This window comes from Monopterus albus, unplaced genomic scaffold (assembly GCF_001952655.1).
Source record: "Monopterus albus unplaced genomic scaffold, M_albus_1.0 scaffold10.1, whole genome shotgun sequence".
NCBI classification, from domain to species: domain Eukaryota; kingdom Metazoa; phylum Chordata; class Actinopteri; order Synbranchiformes; family Synbranchidae; genus Monopterus; species Monopterus albus.
Window position 1 is genome coordinate 1016998 of NW_018127890.1, and position 23817 is coordinate 1040814.

General features: G+C 40.3%; 3 protein-coding genes across 4 annotated transcripts in view; all 3 read right to left on the reverse strand.

The window, feature by feature from the left end:
* The window catches only part of LOC109954512 (frizzled-3-like), a 32824-nt gene extending 20712 nt beyond the window's left edge, over nucleotides 1-12112 (reverse strand). The window contains 2 exon segments of the mRNA XM_020589887.1: nucleotides 10218-11002; nucleotides 11956-12112. Coding sequence (XP_020445543.1) covers nucleotides 10218-10502 — 285 coding nt within the window. The 5' untranslated portion in view covers nucleotides 10503-11002; nucleotides 11956-12112.
* Nucleotides 12113-14299: 2187 nt separating this feature from the next.
* krtcap3 (keratinocyte associated protein 3) lies at nucleotides 14300-17808 on the reverse strand. Of its 2 annotated transcripts, none has more exons than XM_020589814.1 (6): nucleotides 17503-17595; nucleotides 16082-16266; nucleotides 15576-15635; nucleotides 15287-15484; nucleotides 14951-15085; nucleotides 14300-14763 (listed from the first exon to the last, which is right to left on the reverse strand). In XM_020589814.1, exons 2-6 carry the CDS (start codon nucleotides 16238-16240, stop codon nucleotides 14692-14694), a joined length of 624 nt encoding a protein of 207 aa, XP_020445470.1. In that variant the 5' UTR covers nucleotides 16241-16266; nucleotides 17503-17595; the 3' UTR covers nucleotides 14300-14691. The 2 variants fall into 2 exon arrangements, with proteins under 2 accessions (XP_020445470.1, XP_020445469.1); XM_020589813.1 differs by lacking the exon at nucleotides 17503-17595 and adding an exon at nucleotides 17609-17808 and having other exon boundaries at nucleotides 14302-14763.
* Nucleotides 17809-17877: 69 nt separating this feature from the next.
* The window catches only part of LOC109954471 (nuclear receptor-binding protein-like), a 13572-nt gene continuing 7632 nt past the window's right edge, over nucleotides 17878-23817 (reverse strand). The window contains 8 exon segments of the mRNA XM_020589816.1: nucleotides 17878-19307; nucleotides 19309-19356; nucleotides 19505-19560; nucleotides 21938-22001; nucleotides 22159-22212; nucleotides 22336-22471; nucleotides 22884-22934; nucleotides 23393-23480. Coding sequence (XP_020445472.1) covers nucleotides 19176-19307; nucleotides 19309-19356; nucleotides 19505-19560; nucleotides 21938-22001; nucleotides 22159-22212; nucleotides 22336-22471; nucleotides 22884-22934; nucleotides 23393-23480 — 629 coding nt within the window. The 3' untranslated portion in view covers nucleotides 17878-19175.

A 23817-nucleotide genomic window follows, 5' to 3' on the forward strand; every position in this document is an offset into this window, starting at 1 on the left:
CGGAACGTAGATCAACCAGTAAATCGAGAGCTTCGCCTTACAGCTCAGCTCCTTCTTCACCACGACGGACCGGTACATCGACCACATTACTGCAGAAGCTGCACCGATTCGCCTGTCAATCTCCCGTTCCATCCTTCCCTCACTCGTGAACAAGACGTCAAGATACTTGAACTCCTCCACTTGAGGCAGGAACTCCCCACCACTGAATCAGATTAATAAAACAAAAATACAGTATAATCAGGAGTTTTACTGATTTCTTGTGGGAAAATTCACAAGCTGCCCAGCACTATGTAAAGTACTTCAAACATTAGCTCCACCTTTACCAACATTAAAATGGTAACCACTAGCCTACCAGGGACATCGAATAATCATATTATACCTCACAAATTTATAATCCAATAAATTAATAACATTAATGCGAAATGTGCATGAAGTACTTTTACTCTTGGTACTTCATGTAAATTTTAAACAACACTTTGAATGCATGACATTTACTTGTAACAGTATTTTTACATTGCAGTTTTGTTACTTTTAAGGATCTGAGTACTTCTACCACTGATCATTTGATTAGTGATTAATGTATTAATTAGAAAAAAATGGACACAATAATGAGAATAAGCCTTACTAGCTGTCCTGTTCAAAGTTATGCAGTTAGATTAGCAGCATACGACACTGCATTCAACTGAATACTGTCCTAATGCACTGAGAATGTTATGTTAGGGAGTTCATGTGGCACACAGCACTGCTTCATATTTTCCTGTAAACCTGCAGCATTTGCAGTGGTCTACAGGGCAGAGGATGACTGATGGAAAACTGCTGCTCAAATCTCTCTTTATTAGGACCTGTGATGCTGGTGAAGCAGTGGTGGCAGCTATGCTGATGGGACCAGTTTGCAACAGGCAGTGCCTTTGTTGTGTGCATAAACAAATGACTGCTTCATCCGGACTGGCGGCTTCAATAGACTGTCAGAATAAGCAAGATAATCAGGAATTTAGCTAAAATAAACAGGACATTTTGCACTGAATGAGGACCTGTCTGTCTCTGCCGGAGTGAATAGGATAATCAGTCTCTTCACATGAACTGGACACCATGAAGGCTCACATACACAACACATCACAGTAACACAAAAACACAACTATAAAACCCCATTCTCTCCTTCATATTCACACACACAAAGAAAAAAAAGCACAACAGGCCACACTTCAGCATAGCAAGCCTTGAACTTTCCAGATTTGGCACACATACACATAAACGCACACTCTCTGTTGTGGGGACCTGGTGACCCCAGTGTGGCCCTTCTTAAACAGAGCAGTCTTAATTTGAAGGACAGGACCCCATGCCGAGAGAAACACAAACACCGGAGACAGTAGGGTCTAAAGCCTTTACACAACCTGTCATTGTCAGTATTTCCCTCTGTTTAGTTTGACACCCTCTTTCTGCTCTACCGCCCCACACATTTTCTTCTTTGAGCGCTTTGTCTCTTCCTCCAGTTCTTTGGTCTCACACAAATTAATCTACCTCTGCAACTCATAACTACCAGCAAAAAGCATTATCCTACATTTTCGCAGTAACATAATAACAGGAACTTAAATAGTGCTGATTTCAATGAAGAAAACCAGGCAAAGAAAATAGGCACTTTAATGCTATAGTGGGCTGGTGCATGAATAGCAGGTAGGTGGAGCTACAGAACAAAGGGTGGTCATGTGGAATAAGAAAAGCTCTTAAGCATCTTTTCACAGTAATTGCAGTAATTACGTTTGCAGCTGGCTGTCTGTCACTTCACCATTTTCTATTTCACTGTTGTTTTTCTGAACTATAACTTGGGGTTCACAACAGGTCATGTGACTTCACTAACACGGCTAAATAACGGCATCAAAAACGAGAACAAAATTATTTAGTTAGTATTGAAAAGCAGCTTTTAAGAGCCGACATGGCCTCGACAAGAAGAAAAATCAAAACCTGGACACAAAGACCTGAAGACAGAAAGCAACACTGCAATTTGGGATAATTTGCTTTCAACATGTAATAATTCCAGTGGGACATCATATTCTTCAAATTTACAACATTAGCATCATATTTCTGTCAAACGGGTGCTTGTGCATGTAACCAGAACCCTGCTGAATGACGGGAGAGTGCATGACTTTCATGCACTTAAGTACTAAAGTTATTGTCTGGAGCTTTCTGCAGTAAAGAATAAACCTGTTCCATTACTCAAGGTAAGAGATTCAGAGAAAAACGGTGAACATGGTTTTCTGTTGGAGGAACCTTAAGTCTCGACTGTAACTGACTTTGACAGGAGTGTGGTAGAATGAAAAAAAACGACTATTAGGTGGTACATCAATGACAATATAAAACTTACAAACTAAAATAAATATGTCCAACAACGCTGGCTTACACAGCTGCAGAGACATGCAAACAGTAAGGTAAGAAAAATCTGTGCACTCTTATTATATGGTCTCCCACTGCGCTGTCAGTCTGAATGCTGCATTAGCCAGAGAAAGAAAAAAGCCCAGACTGCGGCTGTGTCTCATACCAATCATACACTTTCATTGCCAGCACTGTCTTAAATTGGTGGGAGCTGATAGGCTGCACGCAAAGGTGGATTTTTATAATAATCAAGGCACTGCAGGGCATCTAAATTTCTCCTGTATGCTTGATTTATTCAAAGAGCCTGATAGCATACATGCAAAGTGACTGACAGCTCTAAGTGAATTCTTTCAGAGCTAAGGTTGCAGTCTGTTTGCTTTACAAACTGTGTGCTCTATTGCAACCCAAATGAGCCCGTTAGGCCAGGGGCCTTCAAATCACTTTCACCCTGGGACCGAAGTGAAAAAGATCGTGTCACAACTGCCTGGACAAACTACATCAGCACAGAATTTTCTTCTTTTGTGTAGCTTCTGTATTTTTTCCATTTAAGAGAAAATGTATCAGAGAATGGGAACAATTCTATACAAAAAAAAAAAAACAAAGAGGGCGAATGAAGACGGGTTAACATGAACATAAAACCAAGTCTCTCAGATTGTTATTTTTGCCTTCTTTATTTGAGTAACGGGAGAAAACTAAAGTAAGCTCATTCAGTCAGGAGAAATCACTGGATGTCTTTTAGGCAAAGAATGACACCAAAATGAAACTCTAGTGCAGAAAGCCAAACATCCACAGTTTAAACCAAGGGGAAAGTCCTAGAATAGACAGGCATCCGGATTCTGGAGGCCTCAGGCAGGACAGCTCTGGCACGATGCATGTGTAGGATATGGTTCGTGTTACCATTGCTAACTCTGAGAGACGAGACAGTCCAAGTAACTTCAAAACCGTGCTGATTTATTCAAAGGATCACAGGTAAAATTAACATTACACGCTCAAGTATCTTGCACCTCCAACATGCACGCAGGCAGATGTAAGATGAAAGCCCCTGACCCCACCAGGCCTATACATTATATCCCTTCGGTTGGGCTAGCCCCATACTACACAGAAAGGTCAACCGAGACGTCTCTGTTGCCAGCTTTGCAGCTGGCCATAGCAGTAGTCAAAACATGAAGCAAATCAATGTGGGTGTGTGTGTGTCTGTTGGTTAAGTGGTGTGTAGCTAAAAACATTCTCACGACTTCTAGTAACATGTCGTGACTTAAACATAAGAACATATTATGGCTAAGGCTACAGTTATACACGTCATAATAATAATATTAAACACCCTGTCTGCTGACAGTCATCAACTCTTCTCTCTAGTTATCCTTGACCAGATGTACCCTGTAGAAACTCATAAGCATGACTAAGCATTTAACAGTCTGACTAGACATCCTATCTCCACTAAACATTTCTAATACATAAAGTATCTATCCAATATCTATCTGACTAAAAATACCTAACACATGATTTATTTATATATTTAACAAAGGACAACAATGCATGATGAACTATTCTGTTTCATAACTGTCCTTCTGTCTTTTGTATGACGGCACATTCACAAAAACACCCTCTCTTTCCTGCCATCTTTCTTTGTCCACTATGTAAATAAAGCACCATTTTAATTTAATTTGTACTAACACGTTATGTCAACTTTTTTTAAAGCTTGACAGTGTCTACGCAAGCAAGAAAAAGACATGCCTTTACAGGGGAAAGCATCACTTTTAAGAAGAACTCTACATGAAGCCATGTGAGTCTTGTTCATTTACTGTCTTAGTGCAGACACACAATCCGAATGATGTCATATGTCTATAATGTCAAGACCTCTGGGAACCATAATGTGGGGTGGCAGATGGACAGTACAGGCCATGCTCCTATATGACATGCAGACACGAAACCATGCAAATATAAAAGCACATACATTTACATGAAACATGTTCCCAAATTATTTCACCATTTAAACACTCTATTAGAAACTCCTTTCCTTCGTCTCTCACTTCCTGCTGTAATATTCCAGTCTCTCTCCCCATCTTCACTCAGGTTTAATCGACTACTGTGGCAGATGGGGCGGTGGTTGTTCTGTGGGAATCAATGTCTTCATTGTGGAGCAGAGAGGGAGATTAGCAGCTAGTTAGCACTAGTGAAAGGTGACAGCTGGCACAGTCAACCTCCCCCACACTCACAGCCATCTTTGAGAGGACATTCACTGACCTAATGCATTCCTTAGGCCTTTACCTTAGCCGTCACAACCAAATTCCTAAAACTGATTCTTTTTTGGGTGGGGTGGGGGGTGGAACAGAGGTGGACGAGAAACAAGGGAGACAGAAAGAGAGCAGGGTAAAGATGCAATGAATGTCTGCGATTGGACTTGATGTCATGCATGCAGTGTGCTGCCAAGTGCATGGTGCACTGGGATGTAACCACACGGCCATAAGACGCCCTCCCCAAAACCAATTCTAACCTGAACCCTAAAGCCAAATCTTAACCTTCAACCTTTTGCAAAGGGTTTGGGAAACCAGTCAAAAGGTCCTCACTTTCCCAAAATGCTCTGAGTTGAATGGAATAAGATTTAAACAGGACACACACACACACACACACACACGTTTGTTTTCACTCCTCGTGGGGACTATACATTAGTCCTATTTGTTTAACTGCATCCACACTGCCCTCTTAGTCCTGCCCACATAAGATGCAAGAAAAAAGATGCTAGAAGAGAGGAAACACATTTGTGGAGACATGAGACGCCCTTTCCTCCCATTCTTCATCTAAAGCATCCAATCATCAACTGAGTTTTGATAAAAGGGCACGTCGGTCAATAAAAGACTTGCACAAAGGATGCTCTCGTGTATTCTCACTCATGGCTCCTCCAGCAGCCGCTGCACTCCTCAGAGAAGGAATAGGGACATCCTTCAAGATGGTGAACCAGAACGACTCCCAACCCTAACACTTACATTCATTTCCCAGAGACTTAACCTAACCTAACCTTAACTACTACTTGCCTAACCCTAAACCAACTCTAACCCTCAGCTTTAACCTAATCCAACCTTAAACCAAGTCATCACTCTAAAATGTAACAGTTTACATTTTGGATATTTGTTTTTATATCCATAAGGATGTCAAGTGCCCCCAATGTGGCTATGTAAACCAATTTACATTCGCACAACAGGAGTAATGCCAGCCCCCACCCCGACACGCCCACACACAAAATATTAGTATACAGCAAGTCCTTATGCAGGCTCAGCAATTACACACAAGAAAACTACTACTCTGTACCTCAAGCCTTTCACTCAAACCCGATTAACTGTCATCTAATATGTTAATCGTGCACAACAGTCAGGGATCATCCAATTTTGGTTTAGCTTGACATCTAAAAAAGCAGGAGAACAGGCAGCGTGTCCATCCAATCTGAGGACATATCTCCACACTGTTGTGTCTCAATCTACGACTTCAAGACAACTCGCCACATAAACAACAGTAACATGACAACTCCCTAGAGTGACAAATCTACTGTGCAAGACACGAAAGCTTGAGCCAGAGACAACATTCATCAAGTGATGTGACCCAAAAAGTGACTACAACAGCTGCTGACCATGGCTACAGTTTCATTAAGGCATCTGAAATTCTTCATGCTGATTTGGCAGCAGTTGTTTATTTTATATTTTGTTACAACATTGAAAGGTACCAAACAGACACACAAATTATAAGCTGTCACTTGGTAAAAACTTCTGTACCCTTACATCAGCCATCCTCTGTTGAAGGGAATCTTTGAAAACAGAACTGGCTCCATCAGGCTGATCTTTATGAATTAACAGACCTGAATGTATCCACGCTTGTATACTGTTGTAACACCAACCAAAAACTACAGCTGAGTTAGGCAGACTGTGACAAAGCTGTTCATCCTGAAACTAATCAAATTACATGTGTTTTGCCTTCACATCCATTTGGATTTCACCAAACCTCAGTAACTCCTGTTAAACACATTGTCCTTATGAAACTCCGCTTCATAAAGACGATTTTCTCGTTCACCGATCCGAGCTGCTGCACAGCTTCTATTTTATGAAGGTTCAACTGATACTCTGGTAACAATAAAAGGCCCAACAACCCCCAGTGGAGGTTGTCATGGCTGTAAAATATATGGACACCTGGGAAATGAGAATCTGCAGAAGTAGCTTTAAATTCTGTTTTGGAAATCATCTGAATTACACATTATATAATTTACTAATAACAAAAGCCACTGACAGAGCACATACATTAACTGATTAGGTAATTCAGAGATATTAGCTTCCTGCCTAATGGTAAAGAATATAAAAACCAAATGCATCATCTCAATATTCTGTATACTTTACAATACTACACTAACTTAATTCTTGATGTAACACGTATTTTAGTAGTTACAGACTCACTTGCACTGTGCAAAATCTAATGCAGGTGCATGTATATACACTCAGTTATTTTATTAAGTACAAGTTAAAACTGTAATGTAATAGTCCTGTAGTGAATCCTTCCCTCATGAGGTTGTTAGTATGACCTGTCAGATTAACATCAGCACAAGCTCCAGCCTCCAAAATGATCAGATACAAACCATTTAAACAAGGGCTGTCAATCAATTAAAGAATTTAATCAAGTTAATCAGTGATGGACTGTGATTAATCACAATTAATCACAAATTTAAAATAGTATGATTTACCTGTAAATGTGCTGCAATAAAGAAATGCATGTCAAACTAGTTTAAGGTAACATATCCTCCAGTTTTATTATCTCAACAATTAACATATCTATTATAATACCATTTCAGAAATGAAACGTCTACAAAAACACAAAATGAACACTCTGTACATTCTTGATCTGCAGTAAAGAAATGTATAACAAAACTAGTTTAAGGAAACAGATCCTCCAGTTATCTCAACAATCAACATTTCTATTATAGGTCTATTTTAGAAATTAAATGTCTGTACAGAGATAAAATGAACAGTCTCTACAGTGTTCATCTAGGCAACAATCCTCCTGCCAACCAATCATACAATATACTCTTCTTTCAGCCAGTTGCTCAGACAGACTAGCTTATTAACATTTTCAGATGAAAGAGCACAGCTTGTTGATGCTGTATCAGCACTGGCATCTTTAGTAACATCTGCCAAAATATGTTTGGCCCGAAGATGGTACTTCAAACTTGTTGTGCTTCGGTGAAAGGACAGTTTATCACTACAATAAATGCACACAACTTTGGTTTTATCCAAACTTCCATCTGGAAGCTTTTTATAACGAAACTTGCCGCTCAGCACACCAGGCGTTGTGTTTTCTGCCATCATGTTGTAACACACGTTCGCTGTCACGTTACCCGGCCTTATCACACAATAGATAACCATCCGCGCTGCGATGACGGCAAGAGGTTGGGGTCAAAACTTATCAAATGATTAATTTGCGTTTTTTTTGATTAATCATACGTTAACGCGTTAACGTTGACATCCCTAATTTAAACTTAAACCGACTTATTACAGGACTGTTGGGTTAGACTGCACTAGTTTTACCTTGGTGTACTCAATAAACCGCCAACTGGGAGCATCTTTGAACACACACACACACACACACACACACACAAGTTGGTATTATGCAGCCAGTGTCCCACAAGCAATATTATTAAATTTCCTCCTGAGTTCCCACCAGGAATAACACTCCTGGTCAGAGCAGAGCAGGAGAACTAACAGAGCTCATGTTGCTACTCAACCATCTTCAGAAAGCCGTCTCTTCTATGACTGCAGGGACTGACGGTGTCAGTTACTTGGCTGCTTCTTCATCTGGGTCAAGTCAAGTTCATCAACAGTCTTACAGTCTCTGACACAGCGTGTTTTGACATGACACTGGGGAATTAACTTGATTTGAACATTTGCATGGTCCTAAATGTGCTCAGTGAATGACTAAAGAACACTGAAAATACATGACTATCAATCCAAAATAAAGCTGCTTTTCCTCTATTTTCTGAAGAGAGAAAAGGAGCATTTGACACTTGTAATCCCAGGTCTCCTGCACTGCATATTTTGACCAGATATAAAGTTAGAAATCCCTACCCCCTCTCTGCAATTCAGTGAAAAGCACAGCAATTTTGGCTTGATCTCTTGGCTGGCATTAATCAGGTTTTAAGCATGGGAAAATATAAAGTAAGCATTAACTAAAAATTAAAATCCCCTAAGATTAAACTCAAAGTACACAGCGAGCACTGGCCTTGTCTAAATTCATCTGCTTTTCAACAGGAGTAATTTAATATGCCAACTATGAACAGCTGGAGGCAGACTTAATTCAGCTGACTATATCTGTCATCCATCCTTTCATATTTTTCAGACTATAAACCATAGTTGCATGGTAGCCACAACACAGGTAAGTGGGCAGTGGAACTGGGACCCACAGACATTTGGATGAAGATACACAGAAAGATGACAAAGTCTGGAGATACAAGCAATGCAACCTAGCTTTCCCTCATCTTTGTTTTTACTGGTTGTTTGATATAAATTACCTTTATTTACAGTTAGGAAATTACTATGCAGCTCAAGAACAGTTTACTAGGACTAACACACCCAAACGTGTCAGGATTCCAAATACAGTGCCATACATTACATTTAAAACAAATACTAGCTGCAGATGGGTAATTACTGTCTAGTTTTTCAGCTACACCTCACCCTGTGCTCTCTCTCTCCCTCTTGGGGAATAACAAAGGAGCAGGAAAGAGAGGTAACATGATCCTGATGGATCGTGTGTGTCCACTACCACACTCGGCGTGTAACGCGGCACTTCTTCCACCATGTTGCTTAAAACCACTGCCCTTACACTTAAAACATTTCTCTGGAAGCATCAGTCACATAAGCATCTCATTGCAGTCTGTCCTTTCTCCCTCTGCTGTGGCTCAGAAAGCAGCTTCTGGCTGACAGCTACTGTTCACGCTGAAGAAAGGTCACGAGAGCCTGACTGAGTGCATACACATTGTCTACATGCAACAGCAACACGCATTGAGAAGATGGAGATGTAACATGAAGAGGACAGATCGACTATCACCTTTCTCAATTGCTTCACTGCTCCTGTTAACTCTTTGATATTCCATGCCTGTGTGAAAGCCAATTCATTCCAAGTGTGGCTCTGTGTATCCAATTTGTTCTCCTATAGCCTACAGATTAGGTGAAAGAGGTGAATTTTTAAAAAGAAACCTGCTTCTCCTTCTGTGTCCATTGTTCCTATGCAAACCACCTCTATCTACTCTGCGTACAAAGGATGTGTGATAGTTTGTACAGTGCTGCGTTTGCAGAAAATGTAAAAGAAATCAGACTACAATCATTAATACTCCAATTACAACACTGCTTTGATTAACTAAATATAATGACTCATTTCTCTAAGGTGGGTTCCTTCAGGCCATAATAACAGAAGTGCTATGTTATATGACCTTAGCCAACACTATCTGCTTTGATATTTAAGGAATTTTCATTTTCAGATGCAATCATTCCTGAATGACTCTACTCCCTGACAGTGTCGCAGGGACACAACAGTGTGAAACTCTGCAGGCTGTTGTTTTCTATTTGTTTACATTTTCCGCACCTTGTCACAAGGACAAAGAACCGCATCATGCTGTAAATACATGTTAACCTATGTTTGATTCCTGTCAAAATGTTAAAAGTCACCATAAAATAGTTTAATGCTTCACAGTGTATATATTATAGGAACACCATGTAATTTTACCTCTCTCATTCATGGCAGCAGCTATCCAATTTCCCAAAGTGCTCTACCACAAACACACAAAGCATGCACTGCCCAAACGACACAAACAGCCAACCTACCTCCATGGCTAGTGCGGCTGTCTGCTGGTCATAGTGATTTAGTAGATTGGGCATAAAGGTGGTGTTGTAAGGCAGATCCTGGCACATTCTCAGTCTGATGGGCTCACAGCTAAACTCACTGTGGCTCTCTATGGACGCCATGTGAATGGACAGAGCCGGTGTAACCAGGGAGAAGAGCAGAAGAAACAGGAGGAAAGAAAAACTGACAGGAACTCGCCATCCAAAGAAGCCTGTTGCAGTTTTTGAGAAAGAGTCTTGCAGTCCTCTTTCAACTGGTGGCTCCATCTTAATGTTGCACAGAGGAACTGTTTTTAAAGCTTTATAGCATTAGCTAATGAGCCCATTTTTAAAGTCAGTGTGGAGGTAAAGCAAGAAATCCGCTCTGCACATGCAGTGGAGTACAAATCATTTGTCAGCCACAAATGGAGCTACTCTTTTTGACAGTCTTCTAGTTCACCATCCATTGTGGTATTTGCTGTTCCTGTAGAGTGTCTCAGGATGCACTTTCTTAATTTCTCATTAAAACAACACAATAGATTGTCTCCATCTCCTGGCACTGCTCTGGTCAAAGACTGATTCCTCTTGTTCCATCCCCAAACTGACAGCGTGTCCCAGACATAACAGCCCCACCATCAGCCATCTGTTGGACGTCTTCTCTCAGCTGCCTTCCTCTCTTCTATTTTCAGTGATGCTCATCTGAAGCCCAGCCCACAATATGTCTTTATCCTCACAATGATTTTGCTGACTCCTCTACAAGACACCAATTCACATTCATCAAGCAGGTCCTGCAGGTTTAAAAACACAGATCCAACGTTAAACAAGCAGAGTGTTCTTGTTTACAGTAAAGTTGTGCTGTGTCTGTTCAGCCACACCCTTAGGTCTACACAGGTCTGTATTATACCTGATTAAATCTACAGCAGCCTATTAGGAGGAAGGTTAGCATTTCTGGCACCATGACATCCAGTATTGTGTAGACTTCATTTAAATGGACCTCCTGTGCCAAATCTGTGAGCGCTGTATCAGCGGGTTCATACACGATTTATGCTGCACACTACTGAGAACATGTTCACTCATCAGTGAGGTGTGAAGCCGGGAACGATACACCTGCGGATGATCAAACACCACCCCCACCCGCATGTTTGTGTGAGGTTGGTCGGGCAACACTCGCGCTCCCCCGCTATGTTTCACACTGCGACTCGGTGTCTTCACGGTTGGCCACACAGTAAACTTTATGAATAAGCTTGGCTAATATACTGTTAAAGACAAAAGCGCAAATACGGGTGTCCGTACATTTGTCAAGTTTTAATTGTCACCTGCGTCAAACTGCTCTTAGCCGACCGTTAGACACGAGCTAACTGGCAGCTAGCTAGCGTCTCTAACATTATTAAACTGATAACGTTACGCTGCACTTTAACATCAACCGTCCGCCGGCTGAAGGGACTACAGCCCCTTCAGCCTCGCCCAGCTAGTTCCACACAGGACCGACCTTTAAAAAACAGGCGTCAGCGGCACGAAACAGGAACCACACACGGTGACACGCCAGGACCACAGCGGAGGGAGCGCTATCAATCTCGGGAGCTGCGTGCGTTTGTCACCGCAGTGTCTTTAACCACCCAGCGCGCTGTGGTGCACGAATCCTTTTAAGCATTTGGTGTCCAAGTCTGTGCAGCTTTCTGACGATAACGAATTAAATGGAGTGCAAAGCCCCTGTCTAACGATACGATTATAGGTGATTTACCTTGTGAGAAGAATAACGAGCGGCTCACCGCAGTGCCTGGTCGCTCTTCTGTCTGCAGCCGGTTCCCTTGCAGCATGCTGCCGACACACCGTGACCGCGAATTCAGCGTGACCGCGCAGAGACGCGAGCAAATTGGCCCGACTTGGACGTTAGGTGCTGTTGTGGACGTACTACAACATGCACAACAGCATGCATGGATGGATACCTGAACGGGTCTGTTGAGTACACAGGAGCCTGTTAGAAGTTTCATTTAGTGTGGTAAAGTCAATTGAAGTGAAACTGCACTAAAGTGGTGAATGATCTTGTACTTACTAGAGACTCCGATTCCACCTCTGTGCATCTTTTAACACCACCTCTGTCTGCTCATAAACCGATTGGAAAACCAACTTGGTGTTTCAGGCTCAGCTCTCATGTGGTTCAAGTCTTACAAAACACTGCATTTCCTGTATTAAGACCCTAAGGCTCTCTACTTGGCCCTTTGCCTTTCCTTTTTGAATATTACCTCTCAGCCAAATTATATGCAATTATCACTGCTGTATGTGCCTGTGAAGGTATATTAGCATTCCCAAACTATTCTGTTAGCAGTCTGCTCATCTGCAGTGAAAAGCTGGATGTTACATAACTTTCTGGCTCCTTAATTCAGATAAAGGCCAATTCGGGATAAAGGATAAACATCTGGATCTTTATCCTCTAGGATATCAGAAAAAGTCAATCACAAATAATACACATTTTAAGAAATACTCATCAGTTATTCACAATATGGTAATATGTGGAACATTAGTATTATAGTATATGCACATGGATGTATCAACTAAATGGCACATTTTATCTTGCTCTGGGTTCCTTTTAATCATTTTAGAGCAAGGAGAGGGAGTAAACCATTGTTAAAGATTTGTAGTACACATGTTTCCAATTCAGTCAGTTTCAACAAAATAACATGGCTCATTTTATCAGAGATAGTCAAAGTAATAACGCATTTAACTAAATGTGGTTTGCTCAAGGAATTTAGTTGCTTTCTGACATATAAATATGAACTGCAGTAAATGCATAAATTGACTGCATTCTACAAAGCCTTAGATACAGGACACTGATTACTTCACAATGTCCCCAAGAACCCAGTTTCTGAAAATGTTAACTCATCAAGATATTGTCATATGACTTGATTTCAGTTCATTTATCCTGATATAATGAGCTTATGCATCTATAATATCTTAAGCCACGTCTACTCTTCATGTTGTGATTTCAAACACAGGCTACAGTGAGATGTCAACGTCATAGTGGCTGATACAGCCATACAGACTTGTTGTGACTATATCGGTCAACACTATGTCAATATTTATCCCTTACAGCCTCAGGATTTGTATTGCGTGCTATGACTCCCTTTCACTTGATTGAGCATGGCACTAGATTAACCACTTCATGGCTGATCTGATCTGATCCTCTTTGTCGCTGAGCAGCGGTGGGTGTGGGTGTGTGTGTGTGTGTGTGTGTGTGTGTGTGGCTGCTGGCTCACATACCGTTTCAGGTTCTTAATATGACCGCACTTGACATTCACCTACAGAAACTGTACATACACAAATGCACACACCACTATGTTGCAGTCCAGTTTCACAGGGTTCAGAGCATCTTTCCTGAAGCATCCTCTTAATATCTCTACTACACTGCATTTTTAGCAGCCTGACCTGTCAGTGAGATTTTCTGTAACTCTGGCTGCACACAGAAAGAAAGAATTTCCAACCCCCAGTTTCTCATTTGTTTAGTCATTGTGTACATCTTACTGAAGGCAAAAGTTTCAAAAATATATATAAAAGCATAATTATTTGATTAAAGGTGGGGCTGGCGATTCCTTTCAGAAGCAGTCAGAGAAAATATAAAAACATTAAATATAGTATAGTTGCTATATCTGTGGTGTACTGAACTAGCCAATGGTCTTTCCACAACAGTGAGCCAGAGTGGAAAGTAATGTCACTAACTGCAGTTGCTTATACAACAATTATCTAACAATCTAATTTAATTTGAAGCCAAAAACTGGATCTACCATAGTGTTAAAGATAATTTGGAATGTCCCAGCAAACATATGATTTCCATGACCTTACTCCACATTACAATTTACTAATGTGCATAGGCTGCTAGCACTGGGCATTAAACGTGTATGTAAGCAAACAATGGTTTGGTTGTGGTTTGCTGAAAGAATCTCCAGAGTGGTTTAGAATGTGAACAAACAGTAAAATATTAAACCCATGGAGAATAATAAAATACATTTGGTGAAATGTAAAATCACTTTATACAAGCAAAAATATACCAAAATTCAAATAAAATACACTTTTTAAAACATAAAAAAGAACTTTCTTTATAAACAAAGCTTTAGGATGCTTAGCATGACATGTTTGGATCTAGTGAAGCCAAACAGATACTGATAACTCAAAAAAATCACTGATATGCACAGTGAATATCTGTTGTATTTACCATTGACAGGTTTCATTAGGTACATATACACTGCCTTACCCTTCTAACCGAGTCTAATTAAATCTAAGTTTTACATAAAAGACAAACTGTTTAGTGCATAAATGAATCAGTCATCATCTGAGTCTTTAGTAATATGAATCCGTCTCTTCAAACTGATTCCCCTTCTGCTTCACAGTGACAACCTGCTGAGCAAATTACTAGTCTGCATACTGCTGCTGTAATATCTTTTAGTTGTGCTCGCCTACACAAAGGCTCCTGTTTTTTGTCCAGTTATGCATCAGGGTTCAAGTGCTGTTCAATCAGATGTTGGCTGTGGGCAGAGCACGCGGCCTCTTCCTCCAACTGGAATAGAGGATAAAAGAAGAACTGAGTATAAAATGTTTTACTTGGTCTTATCGTGAGCAAGTAAGGGAGAAACAAGCGGATCAGATGGGAGTAGAAGTGTGAGACTAAGTTGTATGTGTGCACACTGGTGTGAATCAGACAGTTACACCCCTCAAGCAAACCCAACACAAAGACACACACACACCTGGTCTTTGATGTAGCTGTTCCCACAAGGTGCCAGCCCCCTCAAAGCCAATCCAAAGATGAAGCACCAGACAGACAGTCCAGCCTCAGCCGCTGCCAACACAGCACAGGGAACCCAGAGTGCCAGAGTGGTGTCCTGAGAGACAAGAGGTGGTAGGAAAGAGAAAGAATTAAGGCAGCACTACAAGGCAGACTACTCCTCCTGTGATGCTTTTATGAAATGTCACACTTCAAAAGTTGCAGCTTGAGCTGTCAGTCAAACTGGGGAGGAACAAAAGCAAAAAACCAGAGGGATGGAGTAAAGTATAACTTTTTAAAGAGGAAGGTTTAGACTCACATAGATTCGTGTTGTGTCAAATGGGCACTGGGCACTAACAGGTGACCGAGCACTGATGGGCACCTGTGTGTCATTGCATCCCTTCATCAAACCCTGCCCATTATGAGCAACAGTGACACTAATTGCCAAGAGGAACCCAGTGCTGCACGCTGCGGAGAGCAGGGCGTTCAGGAATGACACAGCTAGAAGTCCTATTTGCTGGACATACAGACATGTCATATATAAACATAAGTGGTCACTGAACAGACACAGAGTGAGTGACTGAAGCGAAAACAAATTACATTCTTACCAGCTTTAACACACGAAGGTTATTTGACACCACAATGGCAATAATTCCAGCAGCAATGCTCTGTAAGATTTAAATGACAAGATGATTGAGTGGAGTAGTTCAAAGAAACGTGACATTAACATGTCTCATCATCAACAACTAGCTGCTTTGCAGTCTGATACTTCAGATAATGAAGCCTGCCCTAGAGCGACTAGTGACTGGTTTGAAAAACCAGCTCCCTTTAACTGGGCAAGTTCAGTCTTGATTGCTGAGAAAAACACACAACACTATAACTGACTCGACGTGCAAATCACCTGAGATACATACACTTGTTGCTCTGATGCACAGAACAAAGAGAGTTGCTGACATGAATATAGATAAGTAAACATTTCAAAGTAAAACATGCACAAATATTGCCTTGCTTTTGAAAGTTCTGCGAACCTTAACTCTCTTGGTGCAGTTTCCTCATCTGAACTGCTCAGCTGACTTCAAAACAAACATTACTATCTGAAAAACTACTGACTCACCAGCAGGCCAGAGGTGACAGAGATGATATTAGCGACAGTGTATTCAGTGGTGATATGCTGGCTGGGTTTGGAAATGTGGCGGAGGACATTCCCATGGACGATAGCTCCAAAGATGAAGTTAACATGGCCAACCAGGATGAGAACTAGCCCATTTTTCATCAGCCTTCTTGGCCCTTTGTCCTTATCTGGATAACAGAAATACAAGTGGCAAAATGTCACGAGTGAAAGCTTGAAACAGGTTTGTAAAAGGGGTTCTACAAATTTTGCATGATGTATTACATACCCCATTCTGTACAGCAATCAAAAACAATTTCTGTGAGGTCAACATATTTATCATGTACTATGTGGTTAATACTGGTATCATTATTCACGTTTTAAAAAGTCTAACATTTATCAGCAGATTGTTTGTGTTCAAAATAGACCATCTTTTTGTCTGAAATCACAGCTGATAAATCTACCTGCCAGTGCTCTCTGGTGTACAAACTGCAGCATGTCATGTTGAAGTTTCTAAACCACCACAGTTTGCAATGTGATGTTAGAAGGCAAATTCTCACAGTGGTGGAAGAAGTACTCAGGTCCTTTACTTAAGCAGAAGTAACAATACTACAGAGTCCAAATACTCTGTTACAAGTAAAAGGAACATTTACACAAAAATGCAAATGTAGAAAAATATTAGAAAAACATTCTTGAAAAAGTAAAACAATTCATTATATAAATGGTTATGATAATATTCGATTATAATTATTGACACATTATTGTATTTATCACTTCAGTGTTGCAACTGGTAAAAGTGGAGCTAATGTTACCTACCTTATATAGGCTACTTATAGTTTGAAGTGCTTTACAACTTTACATACGGAGTAGTTTGTGAATCTCCCAACTGTCTTGTGATTATACTGGATTTTATTTTATTCATGATTCTGAAAGCAAACGGTAAGTAATCAAATAGGCTAAATGTAGTGCAGTATAAAGTACAGCATTTGCCTCTAAAATGTAGTGAAGTCGAAGTATGAAAAGGCAGAAAATGTACAAGTACCTCAAAATTGTACTTAAATACAGATGGCTAACTGAATAAATGTTCTTAATTTCCAACACTGAATGCTCCTCAGTTTAATAACTTCCTGCCATTGTTTTGAATGACTGGCTTTCTAAAAAGCAGTATATTTATTTACATATTCATTTATATGCGGTGCGTGTATATTAGCATTACAAATCATTTGCATACAAAGGCTCCACTGAGTGACTCTGCTGAGCCACAGACTGACATAGTATGGGCATAAGTTCTTTAAATCGTTAGAATCTCTTCCCTTGTCACCGTGTTGACTGACTGCTATCGTCCTCTAAGGATAAATCAGAGACATTAGCGCTATAGACACACTAATACACGTCCTATCCGCAAAGTTTTAAAAACCGTAGCCTACCTGCAGGTTGTGGTCAGTTACATTCGTGGGGGAAAACTAGCTCCTGACGTTACATAACGAGGCGTTTTCAATTGCAACAACAACGCACCATCGGACAACCACTCACCAAACGTGCACATCTCTTCGTTAGATCAGATGTTCCACTTCGAATCAAATATCCACAGTTGTCGAGCTACTGTTCAGAAAAACCCCACAACCTTCCGTGGCCCACTTCCTGCATGACGTCACGGAATTCACCTGTGTATCACCTGCCGCTTACTGGACACTGAGGGGCGCAATAGCCAGCTTCAGATTCACCCTGAGAATCTTTGCTGTATTATTTTCACGCCACTACATCACTCACAAAACCTGTTTTCCAAAAACAAAAGAACAAAGTGCAGAACTTCACATTTATTTAAAAAAACAGACCTTTTGCAGGTTATGTCAGGATGCACATTTTAAGACACATTGGTATTAATGTCATGTAGAAAATATGATACAAAATACCATATCCAAATGGTCACAATTCTAGAGTAACAGGCCTCAGCTGCCCATTTCATACCACTATTGCATAACAGTTTCAACATCACTTATAATTTGGACAGAAAAGACAGCAGAGCATCAAGCCACTCTGTTGATCACATTGACTGGTTTCACCACGTCTCTATACAAGGAGTGGTGCATTTACATTCTACAGGCTGACCTAAGAACATATTGTTAGATTATACAGTTTTAGAAGTTCACAAACAAAAAATGCACTTAGATGGACCAAATGTTACATAAAGTACAGCAAAATGAAGATTGGAACACAATAGCTGCCTGAATACATAAAAAAAACAACTTCAGAATCACACGAGTGGGGCTCACTGGTGACATGTGCAGTATAATTCAGTTGTAACTCAACAGCCAGCATCAGGGGAACCCTGAGACACTTACAATATAATTTCAACAAAACACCAGAACAAGAGAAGTTATGTGGAATGACATCTAAGTTGTGGTTTTGTTTTTACATACATTTTGAGATGTGACTCTATTTGTATTCTTACTGTTTAAGATACTGATGTATCAAACACAGTAGTACCAGCTGTCCACAAACGGGTCTGGGACTAAATGACTTCCTGCTACAAGTTTAAACAAGATCTGTATGATGTAAAATGTTGCATTCAAATTCAGGAGCATCTGCAATCTGTGAAGGAAGATGTCAGTCCACTAGGTTCCAGCTTTATCAAATGCTCTGTTATCAAATGAAAACCAAAGCAGTGGAAACAAAATAGTAAACAAGGGAGATTATTATAGAAAACCAAAAGACAATATACAGTATGTGTAATATAAATAAAACATGGAACTCACACAGATATCAGGAAAAGGTCATGATCTTTCTATGGCATATTGCAACTGAGTTCAGTACACAAGTCTTGCATGAATGAATTTGAAAGGCAGAGTGGCACATGTGAATCCAACAAGCAGCAAATGGTAAAACAATGAATTAAAACAAAAAGACAGAGGAAAGACAACTTTAAGATGTGAGTAGAGGCCCACAAGAAAGCAAACCGTAACACTGAGTTCACAGTACCTCAAGGTAAACAAATAATCATCCTCCAGAGACGATGGCTGCTCAAGATGTGATGTACAGTAATGCACAGGCATTTTGTTCTGTAGCAAAGGCTTTTGACAAATATATATAATATCTGCTTTTAATTTAATCTGAGATACCAAAGAAAGAAAAACCTATATAGTATAAAAGACAGAAAAAATAAAACGTGTATAAAGGTTGAAAGTGTACTTGAAACAGTAACACGGTCAAGGGAGCAACTGCTAGTGAAGCCCATTGCTGAATGTTTCTTCTAGTAGAGAGGCGATTTTGTTTTGGTCCACCTGTTAAGAGAAGGCAAACATTTTCAACAATTGAGGACACTGATAAAGATGCACAATCTACAGTGTCACCCACAAAAATACAAGCCCATGCACGTGCACACACACAGCTGAAATTGTGAATCGCTCTATAACAGAAAAAAACACCCACCTCACTGATTAAGCCCAGCTGCACCAACTCTCCAGCCAACTCTTGAACATTCTCATCTGAAAACAGGAATTCACAGGCATGTAACAGCACTTTCATGTTAACTCTACTAGTCAGTCTCGTTTGGAGTTGAGCAAATACTATCTCATACACACACACCTGCAGCTAAGTAAAATTCATGGGCAAGATGCTGCTTTTAAATCCAAAGCTGTCCTTAAACACTAAAAATCACCAAATGCAACAACTGCTGTTGCTCTTTGCATCTCTGAACCCATTCTGTTGTTTGGTAGTGAGTTTTTATATCTTCAATATATTTAGAACAAATCAGCTCTGAATATCTGATATAACCTGTTCCATAACTAAACTATATAGATGCCTATATATGCCCCTCCTTTTAGTCCCTGACCTGTTTTTATAATAAACGATTAGTATCTAATACAAGTGCTTTTTACTGTTGCTTTAGGTCCTGCCCCCCATGTGAACGGAGGAGTTGTCAGGGTCTACTGATTTTTAATAACCTTGCTGTCAATTTGCAGCTGAACCAGGAATGTGGCTGGGACAAGACAAACAGGAGGAAGAGATGGCCTTTGCCATGAAGAAAAGAAAAACACCAGAAGTCCACAACTATATTACAAGGGGACTGACACTAGACCTGTGGGAGAGGCTTCTTTGCTTTTTGTGTCTCATGATCTGATATAAAATTGTCTAACAAAATTACTTTTTAGTTTTGAGAAAAATCAAGATTCACCTGAGAATGCATGGAGGTAGGGTGTGGGAGAGAAACACAAAAGGCCAAAGGGTGAAAGGTAAGTGGTTCAGTTAGGTGGTGACTGTGCGGTTTTGGACTCTGACTTGTTGATAAGGAAAGCTTAAACGATATCCCCTGATATCAGTGGGAGGGAGTGTTTACAAGGAGGAGTGTGACTCTGACTAGTGGGTGTGGGTGTGCATGAATGTGACATTACAGAAGGTAAGCCAGTGGTATTAGAGTGTGAGTGTGCAACAGTACAACCAATGTCAGAAACAGTGGAATAGAGAAAGAGCAGAAGAGATGAAGTCAAGTCAGTGTGTGTGTGAGTAAGAGTGAGGGGCAGGGAGATGAAAGCCTGGGGTGAGATAGACACATCCTGACAGAGGAGGTGACAGCTGTCAGCTGCAGCCTTTCACTACCTCAGCATTCCCCACACGCCCGCAACTTTATACATGCCTACCATACCTATGTGTGCATGTGCACACTGATTCATACTACTGTATAACCACAATTACAACAGTTGTGCATCATTTTCTCACTTGGTTTTGTCCATGGCAAAGCAGTGAGATAAAAATACTGAATTCTTGGTGTGTAGTTTACAAATTAGATTTTTAAAAAGATGAATCACTGTTGATTTACTGTTTATTTCATTTTTTTAGTGGTTATGAAATAAAACCACATAAAAACGTATATTATGTTTTTCAATTGCTGCACCGACTTGAGGTCACTAAAATTTTCATTGTATGTGTTACAATGACAATAAAGAATTATCTTATCTTATCTTAAAGGCTCTTTGGCCATTATTAAGAAAACAAAGTATGCAATCCAAATTAATGTTTCAAAATAAAAATGCCAGGTTTTCCAGACACATGAGCGACAGTCTCCCTGCCTAAAATAGTCTTGCACACTGTATATTGTGACACCATTCTAGTTTCTGGGATCTCACTTTTCTACATGCCTCACTGCAAACATATAGAGGTTCTGCATATTAAAGCTCTGTGTGTGGCAAAATATGATCACAGTGGACTTCGCTATGCAGTAATCTATAGATACAACATTCACATTTGTCATCACCTTCAGTCACACGTATTCTACCACTAACCCTCTAAACCCAAGCTGTAAACCTAAACTGTCCAGACTGACAAAATGACCATACTTCAGAAAAATCTCCCCACTCCGACGGTGTTGAAGTCCTGCACATTTTCACATGGAGAGAAAACAACATACACAAAACACACACCGTTCTCTCACCAGTGCAAACTACATATGCTCACTGGTATTTCATTCTTTTTAAACAGACGTAGAGGCGCATGTACTGGGACAAAGGTTAAGTGACACCCACACTGACACACACATCTGAAAGACTGGCCACTAATCACCTTTTTTCAGTCTTACCTACACAAGACACACTATCATTGATATCAAATTATGGCCCATTTGCAGAAGTCACTGCAATAGTGACTGACTAGAAGTTTCCAAGGTTTCTCCTTGTTATTTGAAAACATCTCCCCTATTTAGTTTTAGCACCAAATCTCATTTTTTACTCCAGGTTCACTGCTGATCTATCAAGACCAGACTGTGAAGTGTGGTGACAGAGAGCCGGTGGAACTTTCTGAGTGCGAGTACATTACTGCAAACACAAGGAACTGAATGTGTGAGGTACAGAGTTGATGAGTTGTTCTTACGAGGTAACATGTCACAGCTTAGATGTCTGTTCAGTTTATCCTCCAGTTTCAGCAGTAACGTCAGCTAAGAAAAAAGAAACAGACAACAACAGATATTACTGAATGGCTAGGAAATAAATGGTTGGCATAATATTATGTTGTTGGTCAAGGAGGGGAACTTATATGTTGCATTCCACATAGGCTAATCGCATATAGTTTAACATATGTCATTACAAACTTACGTGATACTTTGCTCCGTCCTCAACAGGTTCAATGTTGCATTGCATATGAATGACCTGCAGAAGGAGTATGAAAATCTATACATGAATGGTTCTCAACTAATGTTGCTACAATTTCAGAACAAACACTGTGATGACTATCTTCTTTTTTTAAATTGTAGCATAATCTGTCATACACACCCGCCGTGCCTCGAGCTCTGCTGGCTCAGGGGTGGGGGATTTGTCCAAGGGGATGACAACAGGAGACGGAACAGTCTCCTGTTGAGGCTGCTGAGGACAGGGCAGCCCAAATGCTGTCATTGGGTAAATACCGTTCCTGACCCAGCGAAGGGATGGAAAGACAATGAAAGTAGAAGTAGAAAACCACAGAAGATAGAAAGCAGACAAAAAGGTGAGAGGAGAAAGGAGTTGGAAAACAGATGGGAGTTAAATTAAAATGTGAATAAAGGAAGGTAAGAAACTGTTAAATTATGACATATGGAACAAAACAAAATTATGTCAGCAATATTTTGGTGACAGCTTATCTGCATAAATTCATTAGGAGGGCCCTGAGCCATGTCTAGAGAGAATACCTGAGTAATGGAGGCATAAAGGAAGTCACATAGTCCACTACCGCCCCTATGTGGCTGGATAGTGTTGTACCTTGGGGGCTTTAGGAAATGAAGTGCACAATGCAACAGACAACCGGGGTTTGCTTACTGTACATACAACATAGCTTAGCTTCTTACCTCACATCCTCCAAAAATTTATCAAGCTCCAAAGCAGGAAACTGCGAAAGCCTACAGAAACAAGAGCAGTCATACCTGATCATACTGTCTGGGTGTTAGAACCACAACATTCTGAATGTGAGAAGATCATTTAAACAAATTCAGTCAACCATTAGGACCATATTAGACAAAACTACATATACACTGTATGCCTACAGCAATAAAAACACACAACAACTAAGATAGGCGTGATTTTAACCATTTTCCCCACTCACATCTGCCAATTTAGTTTATTCATTGATTTAACAGGGATGATGCGTATTACATTTCTCTCAATATGCCAGAGCTAGCAAAGGAGGCAAATTTTAATCTGTAATTTATTAGCAAACATTTCTTCTTTTGCCAGTTCTGCTTCTGATTTGAACAGAACTATTATTATTAATAAATAAATCCCAATAAAGACTCCTGTTATTTCTGCTGCATCTGCATGGACTACCAGTGCAACATAAACACTGGTCTTTGGCGCTTACTTGAGTTGAACCTCTTTTGTTTCAGCGGTGACCAGGTCAGGGTCCAGGTTCTTGGTCATCTCCTCCAGGGCATTCTCAGGGATCATGTCTGGACATTTAGAAATCATTTAAGATTGGCTAAATAACACAGAATTTAGGATAAATTATCCATGGCTCAGTTGGCACAGTAGCTGATGATGCTTACGAAAGTGCACAGTACAACTGGAGAGCACATGTTGTATGAACATGCTGTTTTTGTAGGTGTGTAAGATGTCCCAGTCCTTAAATGTTTTGACAATATATAAAAATCCAGCAGACATAAAGCACCATCAGCACTCATTTTGGGTCTCAGAAAACTACTTGTCTAAAGGAGAAAAAAAATAGCCAGAGGAATATGTGGTGACTTTGCTGGTCTGCAGTTTGGTGTGACACTATGATAGAAATAA

Bases quoted from the DNA above. Each gene is read 5' to 3' on its own strand.
- krtcap3 (XM_020589813.1), bottom strand. The intron at 15,636-16,081 runs GTGAGTCAGTAG...TAAATCTTACAG, and splicing joins CTGTCACCTCTGGCCTGCTG to AGCATTGCTGCTGGAATTAT. The intron at 15,086-15,286 runs GTGAGTCTAAAC...CTTGTCTCTCAG, and splicing joins TTGACACAACACGAATCTAT to GACACCACTCTGGCACTCTG.